This window comes from Crotalus tigris, unplaced genomic scaffold (assembly GCF_016545835.1).
Source record: "Crotalus tigris isolate CLP2741 ecotype Arizona unplaced genomic scaffold, ASM1654583v1 scf7180000017639.5415321, whole genome shotgun sequence".
NCBI lineage: Eukaryota > Metazoa > Chordata > Lepidosauria > Squamata > Viperidae > Crotalus > Crotalus tigris.
This window is the reverse complement of record NW_024096532.1, coordinates 3,563,775-3,590,283: the sequence shown is the minus strand read 5'-3', so window position 1 is coordinate 3,590,283 and position 26,509 is coordinate 3,563,775. Positions and strand designations below refer to the sequence as shown.

The following is a 26,509-nucleotide window of genomic DNA, read 5'->3' as shown; positions in this document are numbered from 1 at the left end:
GAAGTCCACAAATCTTAAAGCTGCCAAGTTTGAGAAACATTAAAACATCAATCCTGCCCCTCCTGATATTTGCTTTCTATGTAATCAAAGCTAGAATTTGGGAAAGTCCAAATCTTCATTTGCCTACCTTTTAAGAATCCATTTGGAGATTTTTCCTGTGGACAAATCTGAATTTTAATTAAAAAAGAAATTCCTGTGCAGTTTTTAATTAGGGCTATCCCATTTGGAGGGCAAAAAATCCGGACAGCACATAAGACGACAGCAAAAAGTTAGCTTTCACTAATAGCGATTATCTGAATTTTCGCAACCGAGATCGGATATAGTTCTAGTTTTATGCACTTTGAACATGCTCAGGAGCAGGTTTGGTTATTGTTTTTTTCACCCAGGCTTCAATTGATTACTTGAATTCCAAATAAATTTATAAGGAAATCCTGCCATGCATTTATCCTGACACATTATATTCAGTGACCTTGTCCTTGGTTTTATCAGACTTATTTCTTTCGGTCCCTACGGGAAAACTCTAGAAAGGGGGGGGGGGAAAGGAGGGATGTTCCTTCTGGAAAAAGGGGGCGGATTCCTATAGCCCCCCCCCTGCAAGTAGGGGAAGAGAAAGAAAGCGAAGGCGTGGCCTTCTATGCAAAAGAGTCTGAAGCACAGGTCATGATGCAAAATGGAGCACCGGACGTGACACGGTAGAAAGTGACGTATCCGAAACTCAATATAAAGAGGCGAGGCCAGCTAGGTTAGATATAAAGGCGGGGCTTAGAGATGGACTGAGGCGATAGAACGGCGTAGCTTGTAGAACGTTCGCGGCCTGGATAACGTGGTGCGCAGTCCAGCGCAGAAGAGCTTTTGGGTATCCGGGTGAGGAAAAAACAACAACGGTGTTCCCGAAGATTTGTCTGCGCATGTACAGAGTGCATTTGGTTCACATTTCCTTCTCCATCTTCGGCGGTTCCGGATAAGAGTCTGTAAGGGAGGAGAGTCCCGTTCTCTACCGTAAGTACGGCCCCGGCTCTGTGGAAGGGTGTAGTCATTGATTTGGCAGCTGATTTTTGGTATGGCGAAAAAAAAAAGGGGGGGGGTCTCAAGCTTCTTTGTGTTTATCTGGATAACGCAATTTTGTAGGATTTGGTTTTAACAGAATAACAGAGTTGGAAGGGACCTTGGAGGACTTCTAGTCCAACCCCCTGCTCAGGCAGGAAGCCTTATACTCTTTCTGACCAATGGTCGTCCAGTCTCTTCTTAAAAACGTCCAGTGTTGGACCAAAGGTGCTTTTTCAAGAGGCAACTGGACTTTCTTGGCCTTTTTTTGAAGCCATTTAACTTCTCATCCAAGAAGTTTCTTCAGCTCTGATTGGATGGTGGTGAAGGGAAGGATCAGTCAGAGCTGAAGAAGTTTCTTGAATGAGAAGTGAAATGGCTTCAAAGAAAAAACAAAGTCCAGTTGCCTCTTTAAAAAGCACTTCAATACTAATAATACTAATATAATAGGTAGACAAAAATGCCAAATCCTGTCTGAACATCTGGCTCTGCAATGATCAGTAATATTATTATTAATAAAAATAATAAAGTTGGAAGGGACCTTTGAGGTCATCTAGTCCAACCCCCTGCTCAGGCAGGAAACCCTATACCATTTCAGACAAATGGCTGTCCAGTCTCTTGTTAAAAACTTCCACTTTTGGGATAACCAAGACCTGGATGGTTGAGAAGCTCCATTGACACTTCCAGTGTTGGAACATTCACAACTTCTGGGTTTTGGGTTAGGGTTTGATTTACATTGGGAAAAAAATGTCACTTTGATACTTTGAGTGTCTTTCGGTGGAAATAGAAGATTCGTGACCCAGGAATTTGTTGCTTGCTTCAGTTTGAACTGAGCAACTTTCCAAAGGATTCCTATTTTAGACTTTCTAGCTTCCCCCCCCCCCCAAACTGGAGCCCTGCTCCAAATTGAGTCCTATTAAAGCAGCTTGTTTTCCTCTCTTAGGTTGCTTACCTTCTCTTTTCTTTATATGGCTTTTGATTTCAGGGATTCAAAGATGCATCTACCATGGTTTATGGGCTTTGCTCTCTTAGGGTTGGCTATCTGTGTGCCCATTGAACGGCCCAAAGAGAAAGAAGAAGCTGCCCCAGAACCACCAGTAAGTGCTCTGATGATTGTCCATTGTTCTCTGCTTGGCAGAGGCCTTTATGTGTGTGTGTGTGTGTGTGTATGTGTGTGTGTATACACACATACATACATATATGTTTTATTGTAATAGGTTTAAAAAAACTAAAAGAAAAAAAGGAAAAAATACAAAAGAGTAAAGAAAAAGTAAGGTTTTCTCACTACCTTATGACAACTGGCCTGAGACATTCTTATTCTAGTTACCTGAACGAGCTGCAAATAAAGATTGTATAGATACACTGGTAAAGATAACATAAGATGAAAAATGATGTTGGACCAAATTTCAAAATAATGTGGTGCCCACAAGTTTCCAAGAGGGGCCAAAGTGAAACTCTATGTAAGATACCATGGCCATTGTACTGTCCCTTCCCAAATTTGTGCTTTCTATAACTAGTCTTGTGACACATGCACTATCTAGTCCTGAGGTTTAAATTGTAATTATGTGGGTTCATCCCCAAGGCATCACAGGCTTGGAAGGGACCTTGGAGTTTTTCTAGTCCAACCTCTACCCAGGGCATTGGGCCCTAAATATATAATGAACTATCCTTGGATACCAGAAATTATCTTTCCCTCTCAAATTATTTCATGGATGATATTACATAGTGATAAGTTTCTTCAGAGTTTTTTTTTTCAGTAAATATTTTGGCAAAACCCACGCCAAAATTCTTGGCTCTAATCTTCTACTTTATCCTTTCCCAACTTGAGGTTCTTAAATGGGGACTTCATTTCCCAGAATTCCCCAACTGGCATACTTATGATAAGCTCAAGCTGGGGAAGACTACTATTCTCAAACTAAGTTTAAGTGGACATCATAATATAAATGCATTCTGTTTACTTTTAGCCACGCTTGTTATTTTTCCCTTCCTCCTCTGTTATTTTCAGTTTTAGACTGTAAAATTCTCTAAGCATAACCTTTGCATTCTTGTACTTAATAATGTATTTTTCATTTTATTGGTATGATGTTATCTTTTCTGAAGTTCACTTGTGAATGCCATTGCTAATATACCCTGAATAGCACTATCTATAAGCAGAAGAGAAGTTTCAATACACCTCATTTGCAAAAGTACAATATCTGATGGATCTGGCTCCTGACTTTCGTTTTTCTGCAGGACACAGGCTTATATTATCACCGCTACCTCCAAGAAGTCATCAATGTGCTGGAAACCGATGGGCATTTCCGGGAAAAACTTCAAGCAGCCAATGCAGAGGACATCAAGGTGAATTGGGATATACAAAGAGCAGGGTGGCTGTTATATCCTAACAATGGCTGAGTCCTCTCTTACTACCTTTGTGGGAAGTTCAATTTGGTAAACTTGGACTTCTATTTTGGAGTCAGTAATGGATACAAACCACCTTTACTATAGTGCTTTTCACTTGCAGAAGGGGAAATGATCCTATTTTTCTGTGGCTTAAAGTGAAATATAGGGCAATTTTATATATATGTCGTCCTCAACTTGCAATGATTCATATAGTAACCATATGAAATTACAGTGGTGCTGAAAAAAATGACTTATAGCTGGTACTCAGACTTACAGCTGGATGCAGAATGCCCATGGTCATATGATCAAAATTCAGGCAACTGGCATATAGTTAGACCAGGGGTCTTCAAACTTGGCCCTTTTATGACTTGTGGACTTCAACTCCCAGAATTCCTTAGCCAGTGTACCTGGCTGAGGAATTCTGGGAATTGAAGTCCACAAGTCATAAAAGGGCCAAGTTTGAAGACCCCTGATTAAGACCATTAAAGTGTCCCAGGGTGATTGCCATTTGTAACCATCCAAGCAGTTTCCAACAAAGTCAATAGGATTTGCTTAATTACTACATGATTCACTTAATGACTTAATGATTTACTTAACAATTGTGGCAAAAAAAACATCAGAACAACTCACTTAACCACCTTCCTTAACAATGAACATTCTGGTCCCAATTATTGTAAGTTGAGAACTACTTGTATAACAGAATCAACGTGATGTGACCAATTAAGATGAGAAAACCTGTTGAGATATAAAATGGAAGACGAGGTGGTCAAAGACACAATGATTAGATGGGCAAAATTTTTTGGATATAATATAGAATTGGAGAAATGGAAAAAAATATGGGAAATAAATATAAAATTGACTATGCCGGCGGCATTCAAGGAAAACCAGTTGAAGATGTTTTACAGATGGCATCTTCCACCGGCAAAGCTTGCCAAGATGTTCCAGAACAATTCGCCAACATGCTGGAAATGTAAAAAAGTACATAGAACATATTATCATTTATGGTGGACATGCCCAGTTGCGAAAAAATACTGGACTACAATAAGAAAATGGATCGAAGAAATAATAGACCAACCCGTAGACTGGAAACCAGAGATCTTTTTGTTGGGTATTTTAAACAGAAAATATAGTAAAGAAATATGGTACTTAATTTTACATATAATAACGGCAGCAAGAATAGCATACGCACAGTGCTGGAAAAATGAGAATATACCGTCAGAGGAAGAAGTGATAAGAAAAATCCTGGACTGTGCTGAGATGGACAAATTAACAAAAGAGATAAAAGAAAAGGAAGACACAGAGTACTATAAAACATGGAACAAGTGGTATGACTGGTTGGAGACTAGAAATAATAGAGGAGAATAAATATGGAAAGGTCAAAAGTGAAAATATGTGTATAATAAATATAATAATAATATGAATTATTCTTAGTAAGAAGTAGAATATGAAGGAAGAAAAATGTAAATAAGAAACAACGGGGCAATAAGGACAAATATTCTAAAGAAGAATAAGGGGGGAAATGTAAATAATAGAAGATAACCGTTATGTAATCGCTGTTAAAAGGGGGGGAGGAGTATATACTGTGTTTGTATGTGTGTTATATTTTGCTTTGTTTTGTTTTGTTGGTTAAAAATAAAATTAAAAAAAAGATAAAGAGATACCGGAAAACAGGAAGGAGGAATATTAGTTGTGTTCCCATCTTGAGTTATTTATAAAGTGTAATAAGATAAGATGAAAAAAAAAGATGAAAAAACCTAACTGGATTCAAATCCCAAGGTTTATCCAAATTACTTTGGGTCAAGCACAGTCTGTGAGTTATAAATTGAAATTGTAGGTATAAATTATAAATAATGTACTTTTCAAGTTTGCTGTGAGATAAAAGAAGCGACCACATATACAATGAATTCTTAATGCAAGCCTAAGATAAAAATAAAATATCTTTTTCCTTGCTGCTCCTTTCAGAGTGGAAAACTCAGCAAAGAGCTGGACTTTGTTGGTCACAGTGTCCGCACTAAGTTAGATGAACTGAAGAGACAGGAGGTGTCCCGGCTCCGGATGCTCCTGAAAGCCAAAATGGATGCCACAATGGAACAAGGTGAGCTGAGATAGGAGAGTGTTGATGGTGGGATTCCTGCAAATGCTGAGGACAGAGAATGTGTGAAGCCTCAATCCTGGGTTTCATTGTTATAGTATCATTAGTTGGATAGACAGAGAATAGCTGTTTGATGGTTGGTCATTCCTGCTATAGAATTGTTGTGCAAACAGATCTTGTGGCAGCCACTGTGTTATTGTATCATCAATGCACAGATGATGTTATCCAGTCTGATATTGAAACATCTGCAAGAAAACCACAGGTTCAGAGTACCAAGGACCCCACAGATAAATTAATCCCTGGGTTAACAATTCTTAATTGCCTCTTTAATATCCTGAGGCACAAGGGGAAGTCTGTTGGCAGTAATAGAGAAAACTCATTTGAAGACAAACCAATTGCTTTTCATCATTTAGCCAAATAATTGTAAGTTTACATTAATAATTTATAATTATTTGGCTAAATGATGAAAAGTAGTTGGTTTATCGTCAAATCAGTTTGATATTCTTACTGCCAATGGGCTTCCCCTTGTGCCTCAGGATATTAAAGGGGAATGGAGTGGACTTCATTCTCAAAGGTCCCACCCTCAAAATCTAGTAATCAAAAATGTGTGAAAAAAAAACCTCTTATTGATAGAAATCAACCTGTTTTCTTGAATGTGCTAAGCCAAGGGTGTCAAACTGGTGGCCGGATGTGTCACATGAACTGAAGAGACAGGAGGTGTCCCGGCTCCGGATGCTCCTGAAAGCAAACCCTGGCTCTGCAAAGGCAAAAAACATCATGATATGTCACGATATGTCACATAATTTACTTATCTGGCTTTGCTGTAGCCCGTTGTGTGAACCTAGCATTCAATGTTCAATAAACAATAGTTAAGCAAACTTTGGTGTAGTGCAGTATGTGAGCCCCAGTATTGTCTGGTTTTTATTTACGCTTCAGATCTAAAACTGTAGTCTTCACCTCTGTTTTTCATCTCCTTCCATCAGATGTGCAGGTTGATCACCTGGCTTTATTGAAGCAGTTTGAACATCTGGACTCTCAAAACCAGCACACATTTGAAGCCCGAGATTTGGAGCTGCTCATTAAAACCGTATGTTGAAACTTTTTTTTATTTCTTTCAGATAATTAAGTTTTTAAATCTGCTTTGCATACTCTGGCCCCTCCTTCACCTCTGTATATTGTGAATTCAAGCCCAGGGCATATTCTCTATTCCTTCTCTTCCTCACCCTTGCCCAGACTTGGCAGAACAGAGACGAGGGTGGTGAGAATTGCTTAGAAGGCTTTGGTGCTTGATTCAAACAGTTATAGGATTAATCTCTTTTACCTTTCAGCTTAATTTGATGCTCAGCTATTGAGGGTCTTGGAGTGCCTGGTTAGGTCAGTGCTAAAAGGGAAGTCCCAGCTTCTAGACACCTTCCAAATGCAGAAACACTCTATGGATAATCCATGCTTCTTCCTCCTATTCCTTTTCTATCCTAGGAGCTCTAATCAGAAGATTAAAACTAATATTTTCTCATTTACCTCACCAAACAACATGGAAAGCTTTTAATACAAAATTATTCAGTTTGGTTATTGCTGTGGTTGATGGGAGTTTGGGTTCAAAGAGGCTGGAAGACCCAAGGCTGGAACAGACTGTCCTGGCTAATTTTTTGAGTTAAGATCAACAGTAATTTCTCCATGTTATAGAGAAGGCAACAGATGATGAGTGCAACACATTTGCTGAAGATTATTCAGTGAGTTTATTACTGAATAAACTGAATACCAGAATTCAAGTGAGGCACTTCTTGGTTCATACTCCAGAGTTGCACTTTGTGAGGTGGACAGCTATGTAAAATTAAGTAACAAATGCAGATAGTCCTCAACTTACAACTGATTCATTGTCACAATTGCATTGGTAAAGATGCATTGCGATTCATAAAGCACTGCAGACTATCATAAAATGTCAGCCAGCACATACACCATTTGTCAATTTTGGACACGGCAAAAAAGCTCACATTTATAACTGGTTGCAGCTTTCATGGTCACATCACCATGATTTATGATCTTTTTGTTAGTTTTCGTCAAAAAAACACCCATTTGGACGATACATTCGAACTTGCTACTTTGTGATCCACATAATCACTACTGTAAAAGCAGGTGTAAAATTGGGTCCGGGCACATAGGGGCCTTGATTTAAAAATGTCACAATTTAGGACCAAAATTCCAGTCCCAATTGTAGACATAAGGACTATCTGTATATAAATAAAAATCTTAGCTACCTCAGTATAAGAATACCTTTACCTGAAGGCAGGACAAGAAGCAATGGATGGAAACTAATCAAAGAGAGAAACAACCTAGAACAGTGATGGCGAACCTTTTAGAGACCGAGTGCCCAAACCGCAACCCAAAACCCACTTATTTATCACAAATGCCAGGGCCGCATCAGCATTGTGGTGTCCTCGGGGGGGGGGGCAGGGAGGCATCTCTGAGTGCTGCCTGTGGCACGCAAAACCCGGGGGTGCAAAAATGGGCTACCATGCTACAAGGCACAAAAAAGACCACCGTGGCACCACGGGGTGGAGATACAAGGCACTGCACCACGCAAGAACGGGGCAGGGCTAGTGAGTATCACGCAGGCACTAGCCCCGCCCCATTTGCAGCGCATGCATGCTTGTGGCCCCATGCGCGCATTCACATATGTAAAATGCTGCCCCCTCCCTTTTCTTCCAGTCCACCAATCAACAATGGTTGGTGACCTCTGCTCTACCACCTCTACTCAAGCTTGCTAGTCAACCGCTTCGCCTCCTTTGTGCTAGGTGGGGCTCCTGCTCTGGGCGGCAGTGGTGACGTGATGGACCTGCTGCTGGCGGCAGTAGCATGCGTGCCAATAGAGAGGGCTCTGAGTGCTGCCTCTGGCATGCGTGCCATAGCTTCGCCACCACTGACTTAGAACTGAGAAATTTCCTGACAGTTAGAACAACTAATCAGTGGAACAACTTGCCTCCAGAAGTTGTGAATGTTCCAACACTGAAAATCTTTAAGAAGAGATTGGTCAACCATTTGTCTGAAATGGTATAGGGTTTCCTGCCTGGGCAGGAAGTTGGTCTAGAAGATCTCCAAGGTCCCTTCCAACTCTGTTATTCTATTCTGTTCTTTTATTCTGAGAATGTTCTAATCTGGACCTGATAGCCTGTATTAAGGCAATGTTGGGGTCTCTGGCAGAAATTAGAGGCAAATGAAAGTGATGCAGTGGTCCAGGATTATTTGGAAACCTGTGGGATGGGGGGGGGGGAATTATAAAAGGACGGTGATATCCTCCCATGCCAGTAATGTTGGTTCTTGCTTTTCTGTCTTTCCCTCTTAGGCTACCAAGGATCTGGAGAATTATGATGCAGCTCACCACGAAGAATTCAAACGCTACGAGATGATGAAAGAGCATGAACGCCGGGAATACTTGAAATCTCTGGATGAGGAGAAGCGTCGTGAGGAAGAAGCACATTTTGAAGAGCTCAAGAAGAAGCACAAGGAGCACCCCAAAGTCAACGTCCCTGTAGGGCTTCCAGGGTTTTGGATGCTTATTTTGGCTTGAGTTGTGCCAAATATGCTTTTCCAAAAAGCATCTGGACCTTCTCCTTTCTAAGAAAGTCCAGTTGCCTTTTTGGAAAACTACCTTTGGGACAACCATGACCTGGATGATTGAGAATCTGCATAGACATTTGACTTGAGTTCCTCATTCTGTCCTTGCAGGGCAGCCGTGATCAGCTCAAAGAGGTCTGGCAGGAGACGGATGGTTTGGACCCCAATGAATTTAACCCCAAGACGTTCTTCAAGCTTCATGGTAGGGAAGTCTGTATGTGTAGTTCTAAGACAACTTGTCAGGGAATTGTGCAGCTGGTGTCCAAATGAAATCATAGATTCTGACACGTACTTGTGGTTTTATATAAATAAATATATTTTAGATCTATATATACACCAGACAAGATAATTAGGCAAACAGGAGCATCATCAGGTAAATTACAGAGCACATGAGGCATACAGAAGAAAAAGGCGGGAAATAAGGGGGAAAAAACCCTTTTCACTCAAGGCAACCAATCACAATTTAGATTGCCTCATATAGTAGCCAGCTCTCTTCAATCAATCAGCTATAACTGTGTGTTTTGACTCATTACACAACCCCCTCTGTTCCAATTATAAATGTACATATCTTGACACAACTGCTGGCCACTAAGCTATAACTGTGTTTTGACTCATTACATTCCCCCCCCCCACTGTTCCAGTTATAAATTTAAATATCTTGATAACAACTGCTGGCCACTAGCATGAGGGAAGCCTGATACAAGTGAAATGAAAATAACTGACTAGAAATAAATTAACTTCCTTATCTTATGTCCCAGTTCTTCTTTCTGGCTTCTATGAGACATAAATAGCCATAAACTCTAATTTCAGTATTGATTATAAGAAGAATAGCCACTTCATAGTGTGGATTTCTGATGCAATAGGAAGCTTTTTTTTCCCCCCACATTAATGAATATTTTTTTCCTGGCAGGTGGGATCTAAATAGAAAGAACTAGCAGTCTAAACATATACTTTACAGGTAGTCCTCAACTTAACAACTTTTGTTTAGTGACCGTTCAAACTTAATAATGGCACTGAAAAAAGTGACTTATGAACAATTTTCACACAATCATTGCAGCATCCTTATGGCCACATGATCAAAATTTGGATGCTTGGCAACTGGCTCATATTTCTGATGGTTGAAGTGTCCTGGGGTCAGGTTATCACCTTTTGGAGAAGCCAGATTCACTTTACAGCCATGTTACTACCTTAACAACTGCAGTGATTTACTTAACAATGGTGGCAAGAAGGCTGTAAAATGGGCAAAACATAACAACTGTCTCACTTAGCAACAAAAATGTTGGGCTTAATTGTGGTTGTACATCGAGGATTATCTATACATGGTTCCTGAACTGAGATGTCAGAATTCTTAGCAATTCTGGCATATACAGATAGTCCATGACTTGGATCCATTTTTTAAACAACCATTTGAAGTTACAATGGTGCTGAAAAAAGTACTTATGTTCCAGTGTTGCAGTGTCCCAGTGGTCACCTGATCAGAATTTGTGTGCTTGGCAACCGGCATGTATTTACAACAGTTGCAGCATCCTGGGACCACGTGATCACCATCTGTGACCTTCCCAGGAAATATCCAACAAACAAAATCAATGGGGGAAACCAGTTTTGCTTAATGACTGTATAAAACTGCTCAACAACTGCCATTTATGTCCCAGCTGTGGTCGTAAGTCGAGGACTACCTGTTTCTGAGTGTAGCTCGGGGTCCCCAATCTTTCTGGGTTGATGGCTCAGTGGGAAAGGGAGGGGCAGGCATCTTTATGCGCGTATACACAGGCACACTAATGTGGCTGTGCAAGCATGTGCGCGAACGGGGCCGCAAGCATGCAGGCTCTGCAGATGGGGCTGCTGGCACTGGCGCGAGGCTAGCACCGGTGCAAGGTTCGCAGCTCGGCTAGCGGCGGTGCAAGGCTCATGGCTCGTGGCTTAACTAGCACCGGTGTGAGGGGAAAGAAGCGCGCACACACACGTGTACTGACCAGCCACTCATGTGGCCCGGTGGCCAAGAGGCCACAGCCCAGTAGTGGGCTGTGGCCCATAGGTTGGAGACCTCTGGTGTAGCTGGTAGCATACTTTGTTCTAACTTATTGGGCCATCTCAAACAAAGTTCAGCCCCACTTGCAACATCTTTCAAACAGGCATGTGCGTTTGAGCGTAAGCAAAGAACAATGGTTCACATTTGATGTGCTTCACTTAACATTCTTCCCTTTTTTCCCCAGACACCAATAGTGATGGGGTGCTAGATGAACAGGAATTGGAGGCCCTTTTCACTAAGGAGGCAAGTTCTTTACTTACTCTTCCTGATAACAGTCCTGTAATTTAGACAACTTGGGTGCTTTAGTGATCTTCCATTAAAAAAGAAAAAAACTCCAGAGCAGTCTTGCAAGCTGGACTACCAGCCCAGAGATAGAACATGTATTTTGCATACAAAAGTGGCAACATCAATCCCTGGACTTTTTTCCTTGGGGATAAGGGTGGGGACAAACTAAGCAAACACCAGCTTAAGGAATCTTTTTTTTTTTTTTTTTTTTTTGCAGCTGGACAAGGTATATGATCCCCGAAATGAGGAGGACGATATGTTAGAAATGGAGGAAGAACGGCTGCGCATGCGAGAACACGTCATGAAGAATGTAAGTATACAAGCTAAGTGTGTGAATATAAAAGCAAAAATACAAATTAAAACACTAAATATTAAAATGGACAGAAATTAGATAATTTAGAAACCAGAGTACAAAAGGATGGGGATGGGATCGTCTTCCTACTCACTAACCACCTGCGGTGTGAAACAACTCCATTAGAGCCCCAAACGAATTGCAAGAGTCTTTTAGATAAGATAAAATAACCTTTATTGTCATTTCTTTACTGTGGGCACAACGGCACACATAAAAAATGAAATTTAATTGCCCGCTCTCAACATGAAACATACATGACACACACCTAAACATACTACATACAACATATGTATAGACCCACACCCCTACACATACATAGCAAATAAATATTAAATACTGTCCATCTTGAATATAAAATGGAAGGAGGAAGCTTGAGAGTTCACAAGGTTAATGCTGTATGGAATGAAACTATGGCTGAATCTGGATGTTCTGCTTCGGATACCACGACCCCCCCCCCCCGAAGGTAACAAGGAAAACAGATCGTGAAGAGGATGTGTAGTGTCCCAGATAATCTTACAGACCCTGCTCAAGCAACGCTTCTGTGCTATGTCCTGGATGGGAGCGAGGGAACTGCCAATGATCTTTTCGGCCATCCTCACCACTCTCTGCACCGCCTTCCTGTCTGAAACAGTGATGCCTCCAAACCAGACTGTGATGCTTTATGACGGGATGCGCTTGATCGTCTCCCTATAGAAAGTGGTCAGGACAGGGGAAGGAAGATGTGCTTTTCTCATGCAAGGCAGAAAAATGCAGGCGCTGCTGTGCCCGCTTCACCAGTTTCTCACTGTTGAGCGACCAAGCCAGCCTACTCGTTAGCTGCACATCCAGGAGCTTGAGGCTCTCTTGGAAGGCCAAGACTGTGGGGGTGGGTCTAACCTCAAGAGGCCCAATGTTTCAAAGAGTAAGAGCCACCGCAAAAAAGACGCCTTTCCTAATACTTAACGTATGAAAGTAACAAACGGACAGCAATCCAAACCTCTGCCAGTGTGTATTGGGGCAGGGAAAAGCATCAATTCATAGAAATCTCCCGAAATCTCTTGCCTTCTGATCCCCTCTGCCTGGGAAAGAGAACAAGAGACTCGTCTTTCTTTTCTTGTCTCACTTTTGAGAGCTTGCAAAGAGCAAAAGAAGGCATCTTTTCTGCATTGGCTGTCTTTCAAAGCTTTTCAGAAAGAGAAAACTGATCCTGCATACCGGCAGGACTAGTGGAGACCAGTTTATTGGAAATTTGTTTCCTAAAAACCCCTTGGTCTTCAAATGAATCATAGATTATACTTTAACATTAAGATAAGAGAACTAATACCCCCCTTCCCTCCCTCCCCCCCCCCTCTAGTCCAGTTCACTTTTTCCTCAGGAAGAATAATTATTTGACTTCTGTTATTTATTAACTGCAGCTGCCAGGTTCTACCTTGAAATAAAGTCTGGCTAATCTTTAATGATGATGGTTATAGTGAATTTTTAATTAACGGGGAATGTCTCTCTCACTTCCAGTTTTTATTTTCCAGATCGATAACTTTATTATAATAGTACCAACCAAAATGACACAAACGGTGTGCAGAAGGTAGTTCCCCCAAAATGTGCATCAAAGAAAGATCTTAAAGAACCCCCAGTTTCATTCACATTCTGCTTCAGAAAAACTGGGTTCACTCATCCTACTAACGTGATAGATCAATATGTCTGGTTTTGTACAGTGAATTAAGATATAAATCATGGTTTCCAAAGCTAGAGTCTCTCTGATTCCTACAGTGTAAGTGAAAGCTCATTATATCTTGGCATGATATGTTCTTAGCTACCTCATACCTACTGTACATATTCAACTATTGTGAAAATAGGATAATAGGTAGGGCTTTGCTCAATCCAGCATGATTCTTTATTTTACTTTCATTGTTGGATTTGTTTGGTTATAATGTGTGTAACGTAACTCTGTGTTTACTTTTGGCTACTGTTCTCTGTAAAAAGAAAACATACATTCTAAATACTGCCACAGGCCTTGGTCTGGGCTTTGAGAAAGTGAATGTCCTCTGCAGCTGAATTATAACCCAAAGCAGGTAGAGAAATGGGATGAGTCCTTAATTATTTTTAAAGACTTCTCAAAATCTATTAGTCTTGGTAGGGAAAGTACAAAAAGAAGGAAGCAATTTCATTTTCTTTCCTCCGCTTGTTCTCCTGCAGGTGGATCTTAATAAGGATCGGCTGGTGACTCTGGAAGAGTTTGTTAAATCCACTCAGAGGAAGGAATTTAATGAAGCTGATGGATGGGAGGTGTGTGAAATGACACTGTCTATCTGAGTGGGATTCCAAATGTTGGTCTGAAGGGTTGAGAAAACATTTTTCTAGTAGCAAGTAGATGGTTAGATTTTTTTTTCCAGCTACTACACACTTACCAATCTTTTGGACCTTCAATTCCCATATTCCCTGATCAGTATAGCCTTAGAGAAGTGAGTTGAATTCCAGCATACTGGAAGAACTCTAGGTGGGATAGGTTATGATAGACCAGGGATCTTCAAACTTGGCCCTTTTATGATTTGTGGACTTCAACTCCCAGAATTCCTCAGCCAGGCACGCCCAGATGTGCCTGGCTAAGGAATTCTGGGAGTTGAAGTCCACAAATCATAAAAGGGCCAAGTTTGAAGACCTCTGTGATAGACCATTTTAACTTTCTCCCTCCACAACCAGAAATAGTCCTCTGAAAACTTTTTAGAGAAGCTAATCTCTGGTCCATTTCTGTGACTTAAATTCTCTAGTCTGGATAGAGAATTCTGGGAGTTGAAGTCTATCCATCTTAAAGCTGCTGAGGTTGAGTAACATTTTTTCCAGGCTCTCAAACATTCCTACATCCACAAATTTAAAATGGATCAGGCGCACCAATTCAGGAGGCAGCTTTTGGTGGCTGCTAGTCTTAATAGTTCTGGTTGTAGCAATAAAGGTCTGAGGCCTTTGAATATTGATTAAGAAGATGGACAGGAGTATGCTGTCTTGGCTGGATCCTGCTTTGTGTTTAGACTACCCTTCGAGGTAGTCTAAACAAGAATCAAAGCCATGTGTCCTAACACAGTGGTTCTCAACCTTTTTAATGCCGCGACCCCCAACCTGTCGTAAGTCGGGGACTACTCAACCCGTCGTAAGTCGAGGACTACTCAACTGGTGCAGCACTGTTTGCAGAATGGGACTTTTGGCGGGCTCAGCAGGGCAGAGATAGCCTGGACAGTTCCTATTGGCTTTTGAAAGCCAATAGAATTAGACTCTATTCAAGAGAGTCTATTCTATTGGCTTTCAAAAGCCAATAGAATAAAAGGGAGTAGTACAGCTAAGGAAAAGGGGGAAAAAAATGGCGGGCTGCGTTGTTTGGCGACCCCCGTGAAATGGTCGTTCGACCCCAAATGGGGTCCCGACCCACAGGTTGAGAACCACTGTCCTAACACTATGATTGTAAGGTTACAGTAACAGAATTTTACGAATCTGAAAGTACTCCTCCCTTGCCTTCATTTTCCAGAGAACTAAGGAGGGCTCTTCTGAGATCCCTTCTTCATCCAGTCCTTCAGTGAGCTGAGATATCTCTTCTTATCTGACCATTTTCTAGGTTGCAGTTCCTCCTCCTCTTCCATCCCAAGGTCATTTGCACATCCCATCATATTTTAAACTTTCCTGTGTTGATTAGCTATTTGGCTTCAACAGGAACAGGATGCTGGACTGTATAGATCAGGAGTGTCAAACTAACAGCCCGTGGGCCGGATGCGCCACACCAAAACCGCAGCCACCCCATTGCCGGCAATGGGGGAAAAGTTGCAATACATTGTGACACGTCACGTGATGTTGCGAGTTCGACACCCCTGATATAGATAATCCAGGAAGGCTCTCCTTATAATCTTATGGCAGAGAAACCACTTGTTTTATCAGTCCTGATAACCCCACTGAAATATTTCCAGGGGAACGAACATCTAAAGATTAATGGGGTTGAGAGCAAATTCATTCTAGATATGTTTGATTGTACTACCGAGTTGAAAAGCGGCTCAGCAATTTGCGGTGTTTCAGACATGCATCAGTCCCAACCATCATGGCTAAGGGAAAAAAGTTAAGAGATTTGAATTATTCCAAAATTAATGCAGCAAAACAGGTTGCTGTCCAACATGTCCAGGTAGTATCCGGGGAGGATACCTTTTAAGAACTGCATTGAGGTTCATAAGTATCCTGTCACTAGTTTCTCCCTGCCCAGAAATATTTATGCACTATGTTATGTGATACCAGGTGGTCCACATATTTGGTATTCTTGTACTTCTTAGGGCAGTGGTCTCTCTTCTTTCTATCCCTATCTAGACAGTAGAAGAAACACAGATCTACTCAGAGGCGGAGCTCCAGCGATTTGAGGCAGAGCTCAAGGCTCAAGAGGAGGAGCTAAACCGGCGAGCGGAACAGCTTCACCAAGAACATCAAGAGCTCCAGCAACGGCAGGTGGAACTGGATGCTCAGAAGAAGGAGTATCAACAGGTAGAGAATATTGTAATTGGAGGGATACACATTGTAGTATGGAAATCGGAACACTATGCTTTCTTTTGATAAGGGGAAACAGAGATCCCATGTCATGCTGACATTTATATACCGGTATGGGATCCTGTGATTTCCAGATATTTTTGAACTATACAACAATGTTTCTCAACCTTGGCAACCTTAAGATATGTGCACTTCAACTCCCAGAATTCTGGAAGTTGAAGTCCACACCTCTTAAAGTTGCCAAGGTTGAGAAACACTGCTCTATAGTATGCTTAGTAGTAAGGAATGATGGGAGCTGTTGTTTAGTGACATATGGAGGACCATAGATTTCCTTAGGATATTTTTATAGGGAGCTATTTCTTGGTTATGAATTTTGAAGGATTAAAACAAATACCTGGACCAAAACTTTCAAATTGTAAAAGTCCCTGAACTCAACCCTAATTAAAGCTTGCTTAAGCTTTTGCAAATATTGGCTTACAAGTTATCTTAAATCAGCACTTGTATTTTTAGATGGAAACTAGGAGGCAACTAACCACCAAAAAAAAAAAAAAAGACTCATGCTAACCTCTGCCTTATTAACCATGAAATCTCACTATAAGCAGAAAATCTAAACCATGTTATCAAAAAAGAGATGATTGGCATCTGATATCATTACTGGTCAGCGTTTATTATACTTCTGTATACTATAAAGGTTGTTTGAATCCTCCTTAAGTAAACAGACCCTTGTATTCTTTCCCCAGCACTACTCAAATAAATGTGGCCCAAACAGATCATGTGCTTTCAATTCACAAACTGAATCATTGAAATTTTCCCCTGAAAGTACAGTAGTGGCCAAAATTGTGGAAACCTTTTGGGAAAAGTGTACAGTAGAAATGCCACCTTTGGTTAAATTTCCACCAATTTTTCTTCTAATTTCTTTATAACTGTAGCCTTGTTTACTTAATAATACTATTTTACATCGCTTTCTGGGCGACCAGTCAACTTTTTGCACTGTTACTTTAATTTTATTACATTTTACAAGCTCACTAAATGAAAGAACACAAAAAAACCCCAACCAACTTGATAGCAATCACATAACACACTGACAAATGTCCTCCTCTCAGCTTCAATATATGACATCAATAACTGAATCCTACTGTGATCTGATTGGCTCATTGCCAAAACAAGATGACACCTGATTGGCTCTCTAAACACTCATGCTCATTGGCTGCAATCAGATGAAGGAAAAATACCTGATATCAACCTAAGCAAGTTGTGCTTCCTTTTTCTGGTTATTTGGCTATAACTTTTCATAGAATACAGTACAGATAATTGAACAAACTTTGCTGCATTACATTCTTGATTAAATTATCTTTCCATTGATATATAATTTTATGGTACTACTCCAAAACAAAAGTGGTGTTATTAGCCATATAACCTCAAAAATACACTTTTCCCAAAAGTTTCCACAATTTTGGCCACTGCTGTAACTCATTGTAACATGCCAGATCTCCGGTGGGGCCTTCAATTCTGGTTCTGTTTGCTGCAATCTGGGATCAGTGTTCAGAATAGAGATATTCAACCCCCGAGTTACAGGTAACCTTCTGGCACTTCTTTCATGGATCCCAGAGAATCTTCACTAGATTCTATGTTTAGTCTGCTAAAAAGCCAAAGAATTGCTTTGCATCTTATGGCACTCTCTCCACATTCCCATACCTTCCAGGTTGTGCTTCAGATGGAACACAGAAAATCTCAACAACTTGATCAAGCGCCCCAGGTTGGCCCTGGGGGAGAACTGAAGTTCCAGGCACAGCCCCCTCATGCGGCCCCAGCAGGTAAGAGCCAGAAAGCTATGATTTTGGGAAAGAGGGCAATTTAGGTCTATTTGAGAGAGGAAAAAGATTGGAAGACCAGGATTCTAAAATTTCTTTAAAAGAGTTAGGAAAACATGGCTTTCTAAAGCTGTTTCATTGTAAGGTAAAGACAGAATCCTTGCCTTACAACCTTGGAGTTGTTTGGTTGCTAGTACTCATATTAATTGTACTTATGTATGTGTAACTCAACTCGGTATAGCCACAGAATAAAGCAATTGATGCAGTAATGGGTTCATGATGCTCTCTGACTTTGGTTATTTTCTTTCAGATGCTTCATTGCCAAAATAGGTAACATCCTCAGTGCTAGTAATGAACAGGATTTGCTCATATTTTACACACTCGAGGCTTCCCCTATCAGTGTTAGTGGGAATAGTCTTTATAGTTCCTTGATTGGGCTGTTGTTTACTGCTAGCCTCTTTGGCAATGCCTCAAGACCACATAATACAAGTAGTCCTTAAGTTACAACCACAACTGAGCCCCAAATTTATGTTGCCAAATGAAACATAAGTGAGTTTGACCCATTTTATGACTTTTCTTGCCACAGTTGTTAAGTGAATCTCGCTTCCCGTAGACTTTGCTTGTCCAAAGATTGCAAAGTGTGATCACATGATCCCAGGACCCTGCAACCATCATAAATATGAACCAGTTGCCAAGCATCTGGATTTTGATCACGTGACAATGGGGATGCTGCAACGGTTTTAAGTGTGAGAAATGGTCATAAGTCACTTTTTTTCAATGTCGCTGTAACTTTGAATAGTCACTAAATGAACTGTTGTAAGTGGAGAACTATCTATACAAATAATCCTCTTATTTTCTTAGTTAGCCCACAGTTTCATCTTCCTTGTTACATATAGAGGATAACGCCAAGCTTCATTCAAAGTTTGTTAGGATGCATGTGTAAATCTTGGTGGGTCAAAGAACCCTTTAAGGTGGGAAAAAATTTTCAGACACATAAGCATTTGGCCGTTTCTGTTAGCCAAGTGAAAATGTAGAAAACCAGGGCAAAGAGAAAATAAGATAAGGGTATCCTGAAAAGTGTCATTTTCTGTTTGACTGCAGATTTTCCTTATTCTAGCTTAATTTAGTTGGATCAGTCCTCAGTCACCTCGGGTATTTAGGACCTTGACCTGTGTAAGACTGACTTGCAGTTTGAGACGACCAGAGTTATAGTCCAAAACATTTAGTTAAAAGCTAGGGTTGGCATAGTTTTTTTTTTAAGTGAATGTGAGAATCAGAATCCTAAGTTAGGTTCTCATCCAGTGCTGGGATATATGGAAGCGATCTGGTTCTCTCATCAGTTGACAGAAGTATTCTTCATAAAAATAATGCTTGGCTATAAATCAGAGCCCTTCTGCCAAACATTACTGTAAAAGCATCCTTACTTTTCTCTTCTGAGGGAAGTTAGATGTAAACCAGGGATAGGCAACCTTGAGCCAGCCATGCTGAGGGGAAAGGAAGAGGTTTCCAAGCTGAGCCATGCTGGCTCAGGAATTCTGGGAGTTGAAGTCCACGAGTCATAAAAGAGCCAAGGTTGCCTACCCCTGGTGTAAACTGTTCTAGCTTCAACTAAGCAGGTCCTCTGCCACTAAGAAGATCTGGAAGCATAACTCTCGCACAGGACTTCACACTAGCTATGCAGCAACCAAGGAGTGTTCCCCCCCCCACCGCCTCCTTTTCCAAGAGAAGAGGTAATCAGAAGTGACTGTTCGAAATTATGACACTGAAAAAAAGTGACGTGACCATTTTTCACACTTAACGACCGTTGCAGCATCCCCAAGATGACATGATTTACTTTCAAAAGCTTGACAACAGACTCACATTTATGACGGTTGGTATCCCGGGGTCACGTGATCCCCTTTTGCAAACTTCTGACAAGCAAAGTCAATGGGGAAGCCAGATTCACTTAACAATTGTGTTACTAATTTAACAACTGCAGTGATTCACTTAACAAATGCAGCAAGAAAATTCGTAAGGTTTTCAATAAAGGTTCACCTCTATTTTTTTACTCCTCCAAAAATCCTGAAAGTGTGTGTGGGTCAAGGTAAAGAGGTTAGTTAATGCCCAGTGACTATGGGGTGGCTGATTGTATTTCATCCCACAAGATGGCAATGCAGGCTGCAGTAAACCAAATTTATAAACTCATAGAAACTCATAGGGACCCAAATGGGAAATCTGTGATGCTACAATTGTTGCTGGGCTACAGCTTCCTGCCTCATTGGCAATTGCTGTTGGAGCTGTTGAGCGCTGTAGTACTCAACATCTGTAAACCCATCTGTTTCCTGATTCTTGCTCAGTTCAAGCTACAAACACTAGGCCATCTTCATAAGTCTAACCTCTGTGAAAAAAACTTCTAGAGAAGGTGTCCCTCAGGTGTTGGTTTCACTCCCAAACCTGTGGGTAAGTAGGTATTTTGAGGAACAAGGCTCTTAAGATGAATTGCACCAGTGGGTGTAACACTTATCTCTTTTTTCCAGATCATGCTTCTCCTCCTGAGTCCCATCCAGGAGCCCCTGGAACACCAGAGCATGATGCTCAGAAAGACCAAGCAGAACCTCTTCAAAACCAAGCACACCCAGAAGTTGCTGTCCAATAGAACACGGCTATGGCATGCACAGAGGGGTCTGCATATTCTTCTTTTCTCATGGTCAGGGTATCTGAATCAAACTTCACCCCAGGACTGTGGAAGAGGGACCATGCAAGGCATTGTTTACAGAAGGAGAAAGCTTAATGGTTGTCCTCTTCACCCAATCCTCCACTTTTTCCAAGCAAGCAAACTTTTTTTATCAAACAGATGGCTGTGACTCTCTTGGGGATACCTTGGCAGAGGGAAGTAATTAAGGGAGGGAATGGCTTTGCTGTTCAGAAGGTTGGGGCAGGCGAAAAAGAAGAAGCAAGAGTTAGGCATCATAACGCCCTCGGTAATTTTATTCCCCAGTTTCAGAAATGCTTATGGGTAAATAAAAGGGAAGATAAGGTAATGAGTACGATGCCTCTTAACTAGAGTATTGTGCTTTGCCTTCTTTCCTCCGTATCCACAGTTGCATCGGTTTGCAAAATACATGTTGAGAGTTGCTGGATTTTGTTTTCAAACAATTTGGTTCAATTTTATTTAATAAATTGAATTCCTTGGAGTCTTTTTTTTTTTTTTTCCATTTTTTTCCCCTGGTGCACCATCTTCCCTTTGCATGTGACATGGTTTCAGTATCTGTATACTTGGCAGGGTTTTTTTGCAGTTGTGCCAGAAGCACAGAGGCACTTCCTGGATGAAAGGATTAGCTGGTGAGATCACCATTGCCCTGGGGATACCCAGTTGGGGGTCTCCTTTCATGTCCCCAGCAGGAGCTGGAGTGAAGGATCTCAACCCCACCCCATGGCAGCTCTCCTGCCCAACGTTCCAACCGCCCAAGTCACTGTGCTCCTTACTGGGCAGTATGTCTTACCAAATATGTACAATTTGGGGTGAATGGTCATTGACATTTCTTCTGTTTTTGCCATAACTTCTTTTAGTCTGGAAGACCAAAATAATTTTTAAAAACCCATTTCTTCCTATCTTGGCTTCTGTAACACTTTGCCCATCTTATACAGGTAGTTCTTGACTTAAAATTACAATTGGGACTGGAATGGTGTAGTTGTAAAGTGAGTTGCGCCTTTTTGTTGTGGTTGTAAAAGAATCACCACGGTCATTAAGGGGATCCGGCTTCCCCCATTGACTTTTTTCATTGGAGACCTCAGGGAAGGTCGTAAACGGTGATCACAGAACCCTGGGACGCTGCAACTATTATAAATACATACCGATTGGCAAGTACCCAAATTTTGATGCTGTCGCCCGAGGGACACTGCAGTGGTTGTAAGTGTGAGGACTGGTTGAAAGTGATGAAAGTTAGCCCAGAGAAGAAATATTAAAAAGGGCAGAAAAATATATTTTTCCTCAAAAGGACTTTTTAAAACCAAACCTGGCCCCAAATCTATCTCTCTGCCCCAAGCAAGACTTTAGCAGTGTACACATGCAGATGTAAAACCATCAGAAAGTTGAAGCCAGAGCAATCAAGAAGACAAAAGAGAAGATCTGCATACCCCACCCAAACTCTAGGAGTCAGCCCCATCAGCTGGGAAGCAGGATATGATAATAGAATTAAACCACAGATATCAAGGCCTAGACAAACACTCAGAAACAGCCTCAGGGTTCATGCCACAGGAACAGGAAACTATTCCAAACAAGGCTAGAGGGGGTATAAAAGCCTACTGCCCCCCCTGCTCTCTCTTCTCTCTCCTCTGCACTTTCCTGAAGAACCATCTTTCTGCAATAAACTGTAACCTCCTTCCCAAAGCAGTCGCCATGTTTGCTTATTTATTCCCGGCTTGGATGAACCAGGATGAAGACCTTACTTCTAACAATTGTCTCTTATTTGGGTGAATGCTGGGAGTTGTCCACCCATCTTCAAATTGCCAAGGTTGAGATACCCTGCTCTAGCCCACATTCCCTGGGAGATCATCTATTCAAGTACTAGGCAGGGGTAAGGCTTTGCTGCCAAGTCCCTACAAAGTGGACCAAGTATTGCTAGCTGCTACAATTCCTGGAGGAGATGCAGTACTCCATAATAGCCTCCAGGCTCTGGAAAAAAGGGCCAGTAGCTTGCCAACAATCTCATCCTGTCATTGGATGGAGTTTGAAGCAGCTGTGAATCACAGGAGCCTGTGATACTGTACCGTATGAGTAAGTCCTTGTCTATCATTTTTACAGGCAGCTCCTCCCAATGGAAGGAAGGTGAATGTCGTGGGAGTAACCGAGACTGATGCATTCCTTTCCTGAGTTTTACCGGGAGTGCAGCATTCCCAAGACACCTACATCATTCTAATGCCCTAAAAATCTGGTACATGCTTGCTTTAAGTATGGTCCCTACCCTAACAGTATTGAAGGGGTTTCCCATCTGTAGATTGCAGAAGTTATAAAATAGGTACTAGGTCGGGGGTAGGCAACCTTGGCTCTTTTATGACTCGTGGACTTCAACTCCCAGAATTCCTGAGCCAGCCATGCTGGCTCAGGAATTCTGGGAGTTGAAGTCCACGAGTCATAAAAGAGCCAAGGTTGCCTACCCCTGCACTAGGTGGCGGTAGAAAAGAGGTAACAGAAAAGGAGCTTTTTGCTGCCATCTAGCTGTTGTCATGATTTGTGCAGCCCAGATATGCGAGGCCTAACTTTTGACACATGGGAAAGTACAGAGATGATCCAGGAGAAGTAATTAGGCAAATATGTGTGAGAGAAAATTAAAAAAAAAGCCTTGCCTTGCCCTATTGATTGAACTTTGAACCTGTGGAATGTCTTCAAGATTAGGAGGAGCATATTTACCTCTGATACTGGGACTTACTTTATTGATTCCAGTTATTCAACTGGGCTTTCAAGCTTTCATGGCAAATTTTAAATTTAAACTTTGGCACTTATACCTTGGCACTCGACTGCTTTGCTCTTGACACTTACAACTTGCACTTGACTGCTTTGCTCTTCATTTTGAAGCAGAAATCTTGTCCTAGCACTCATCTTTCTCCCGGTAGTCAATGTGTAAGGAAGAACTTGCTGACATTGGCTGCCTCATGACTCGCTGTTTCTTCCAGCCAAAATAGCAAGTTACATGGTTTTCTTAGTACTCGTGGTTTGTTTGTTTTTTAATAAGGGTGAAAAAAATACATTAAAATAATTTAAGCTTGGGTTGTGACATTTTTAATATTACAGTTTATAATGATACAAAGACCTGCAAATGGAAACAGAAAGACTTGTGGCAAAAAAAAAAAAAAAAAAAGCAAAGAGTACCAATAGTGATAAGTGCCTTAGATGCAATCCCAAAATATTTGGAGCACCATTTGAACATTATCAACATTGACAAAGTTGCAATCAATTGTAAAAGGTAGCTTTCCTTGAAAAAGCTTACATCCTGTGATAATACAGGCAGTCTTCAACTTAACAACTATTTGTTTAGTGTCTATTCAAAGTTACAGTGGCACTAAAAAAAAGTAACATGTTTTTTCGCACAAGAGTCACAGCATCCCCATGGTGATGTGATCAAAATTCAGCCACTTGGCAACTGGCATGTGTTTATGACATGCTCCAGAGTCATTGGGACATTATGACAAGCAGGGTCAGTGGGGGAAGCCAGATTTGCTTAACCACGTTACTAACTTAACAAGTGAAGTGGCAGGGAAGGTTGTAAAATGATTCAGACCTCATTTAACAGTCTCACTTAGCAACAGAAATTTTGACTATACTGTAGCACAGGGGTCTTCAAATCTGGCCCTTTTATGACTTGTGGACTTCAACTCCCAGAATTCCTCAGCCAGACGTGCACATAACATCTGCCTGTCCCAGGACTTAGTGAAGGACTCAAAAGATATATAAAATTGCCAAATCCAGTCTAAACACATCTGGCTGATTGTGATAATAGTAATAGAAATGTATTATTTAAATCAGTGATTCTCAACCTTTCTAATGCCGTGACCCCATAATACAGTTCCCCATGTTGTGGTGACCCCCAAGTGGGTGTGGCCACCAATAAGAGGGAGTAGGACAGCTAGGGAAAAGGGAAAAAATGGCGGACAGCATGGTTTGGCGACCCCCGTGAAATGGTCATTCGACCCCAAATGGGGTTCCGACCCACAGATTGAGAACCACTGATTTAAATGAACATGAAGGTATTTTTAGAATCCTTCCCAAAGATCAGTTGGTAGGAATGGTCCAAGACATTGAGAGAACCTTACTGAACCTCCTGTGAGGCGGACATGTCTCTTCCTCCTTCCTCTATGGTACCTTCCCATAGGGCAGCTGATGTTATTTCACCTGCAAAATATTTGCTTAATTGAAAGATGTCTTGCAAACAGTCATTCCCACAGTCCCGTCATAGTTACAACCCTTGCTAGAAGAGCTCAACCACATCTATGAAGGAATAATTGAGAGGGCTGTAATGAGCCATAGGAAGCTTATGTTTCAAACTATAATTATTTATGTATTGTTTCCCATCTTTTCACTTAAGTTTTCCGAACTATAGAAGCCTTATAGTTGGTCACTCACTGAATCAGACCCATTATTTTCCTGGACTTCCACAGAGCAAAACCTGGTCCATGGGTGTAAACATGTGTAAACATGCCTGCCCTTCTAAGGTATATTGGAAACCAGAAATGATACGCATCCACATGGAACCTAACTAATGACCTAAGAAATGAATTATTTTCTTTGTGGTCACAACCTATTCAACAACTACTTCTGAGTCAGTGACAAGAATTAGAACATAGGTCATTATCTTTTTCCCTCGTGATTTCTCAGAGGCTAAAGTTATTCAGAGCAAGGAAGAAATGGAGCTCCTTAGGAAGATCCATTTAACTCTTAAAAACGTGGAATCAACATTCTTTTGAACCCATATTATTCCACAGATTCTTTAACAAGGGTTTAAATCTGTGATTGTAGTTTTATCGTTACTGGATCAACTTGGATTTATATGTAATTTCCACAAAACAAATATATAAAAGGTGATATTAGCCCCAGAGAAAGAATTAATGTAAATAATTTGGACGCCTTTTAGTTCTCTTTAAATTTAAACCAGGAAAATAAATCAGGTGTCGGGTAAAGAGTTCCTTCAAGCTGGCTGCTGAGGAGAAGAAAAATCTCTCCCATCAAATAATAATAATAATAATAGTAGTAAAGTTGGAAGGGACCTTGGAGGTCATCTAGTCCAACCCCCTGCTCGGGCAGGAAACCCTACACCATTTCGGACAAATGGCTGTCCAGTCTCTTCTTAAAAACTTCCAGTGTTGGAGCATTTACTGCTTCTGGAGGCAAGCTGTTCCACTGATTAATTGTTCTCACTGTCAGGAAGTTTCTCCTTAGTTCTAGGTTGCTTCTCTCCTTGATTAGTTTCCACCCGTTGCTTCTTGTCCTGCCTTCAGGTGCTTTGGAAAATAGCTTAATTCCCTCTTCTTTATGGCAGCCCCTGAGATATTGGAATACTGCTATCATGTCCCCCCTTGTCCTTCTCTTCGTTAAACTAGACATACCCAATTCTAGCAACCGTTCCTTATATGTTTTAGCCTCCAGTCCCCTAATCATCTTTGTTGCTCTTCTCTGTACTCTTTCTAGAGCAGGGGTAGGCAACCCAAAACACTCAAAGAGCCACTTGGACCCGTTTCCCACCAAAAACAAACACTGGGAGCCGCAAAACCCTTTTGATATCTAAAATGAAGATAACACTGCATATATCCTTTTTTACCTTTATTATAGTTGTGTGTGTGTATGTGTATGTGTGTGTGTATGTGTGTGTGTGTGTATATATATAATATATATATATATATATATATATATATATATATATATATATAAAACCCGAACAACC

The 26,509-nt window shown here is 41.1% G+C and overlaps 1 protein-coding gene across 1 annotated transcript; it reads left to right on the top strand.

The window, feature by feature from the left end:
* Window positions 1-737: 737 nt before the first annotated feature.
* Window positions 738-21,268, top strand: NUCB1 (nucleobindin 1). Its single transcript, XM_039335222.1, has 13 exons — window positions 738-999; window positions 2,030-2,141; window positions 3,277-3,384; window positions 5,389-5,521; window positions 6,502-6,605; window positions 8,859-9,044; window positions 9,242-9,332; window positions 11,344-11,402; window positions 11,662-11,754; window positions 13,969-14,058; window positions 16,111-16,281; window positions 17,987-18,098; window positions 20,612-21,268. The coding sequence occupies exons 2-13, from the start codon at window positions 2,040-2,042 to the stop codon at window positions 20,728-20,730; spliced, it is 1,368 nt and encodes a 455-aa protein (XP_039191156.1). The 5' UTR covers window positions 738-999; window positions 2,030-2,039; the 3' UTR covers window positions 20,731-21,268.
* Window positions 21,269-26,509: the final 5,241 nt, after the last annotated feature.

Bases quoted from the DNA above. Each gene is read 5' to 3' on its own strand.
- NUCB1 (XM_039335222.1), top strand. From the start codon at position 2,040: ATGCATCTACCATGGTTTATGGGCTTTGCTCTCTTAGGGTTGGCTATC. The intron at 5,522-6,501 runs GTGAGCTGAGAT...TCCTTCCATCAG, and splicing joins GGATGCCACAATGGAACAAG to ATGTGCAGGTTGATCACCTG. The intron at 9,045-9,241 runs GTAGGGCTTCCA...CTGTCCTTGCAG, and splicing joins ACCCCAAAGTCAACGTCCCT to GGCAGCCGTGATCAGCTCAA.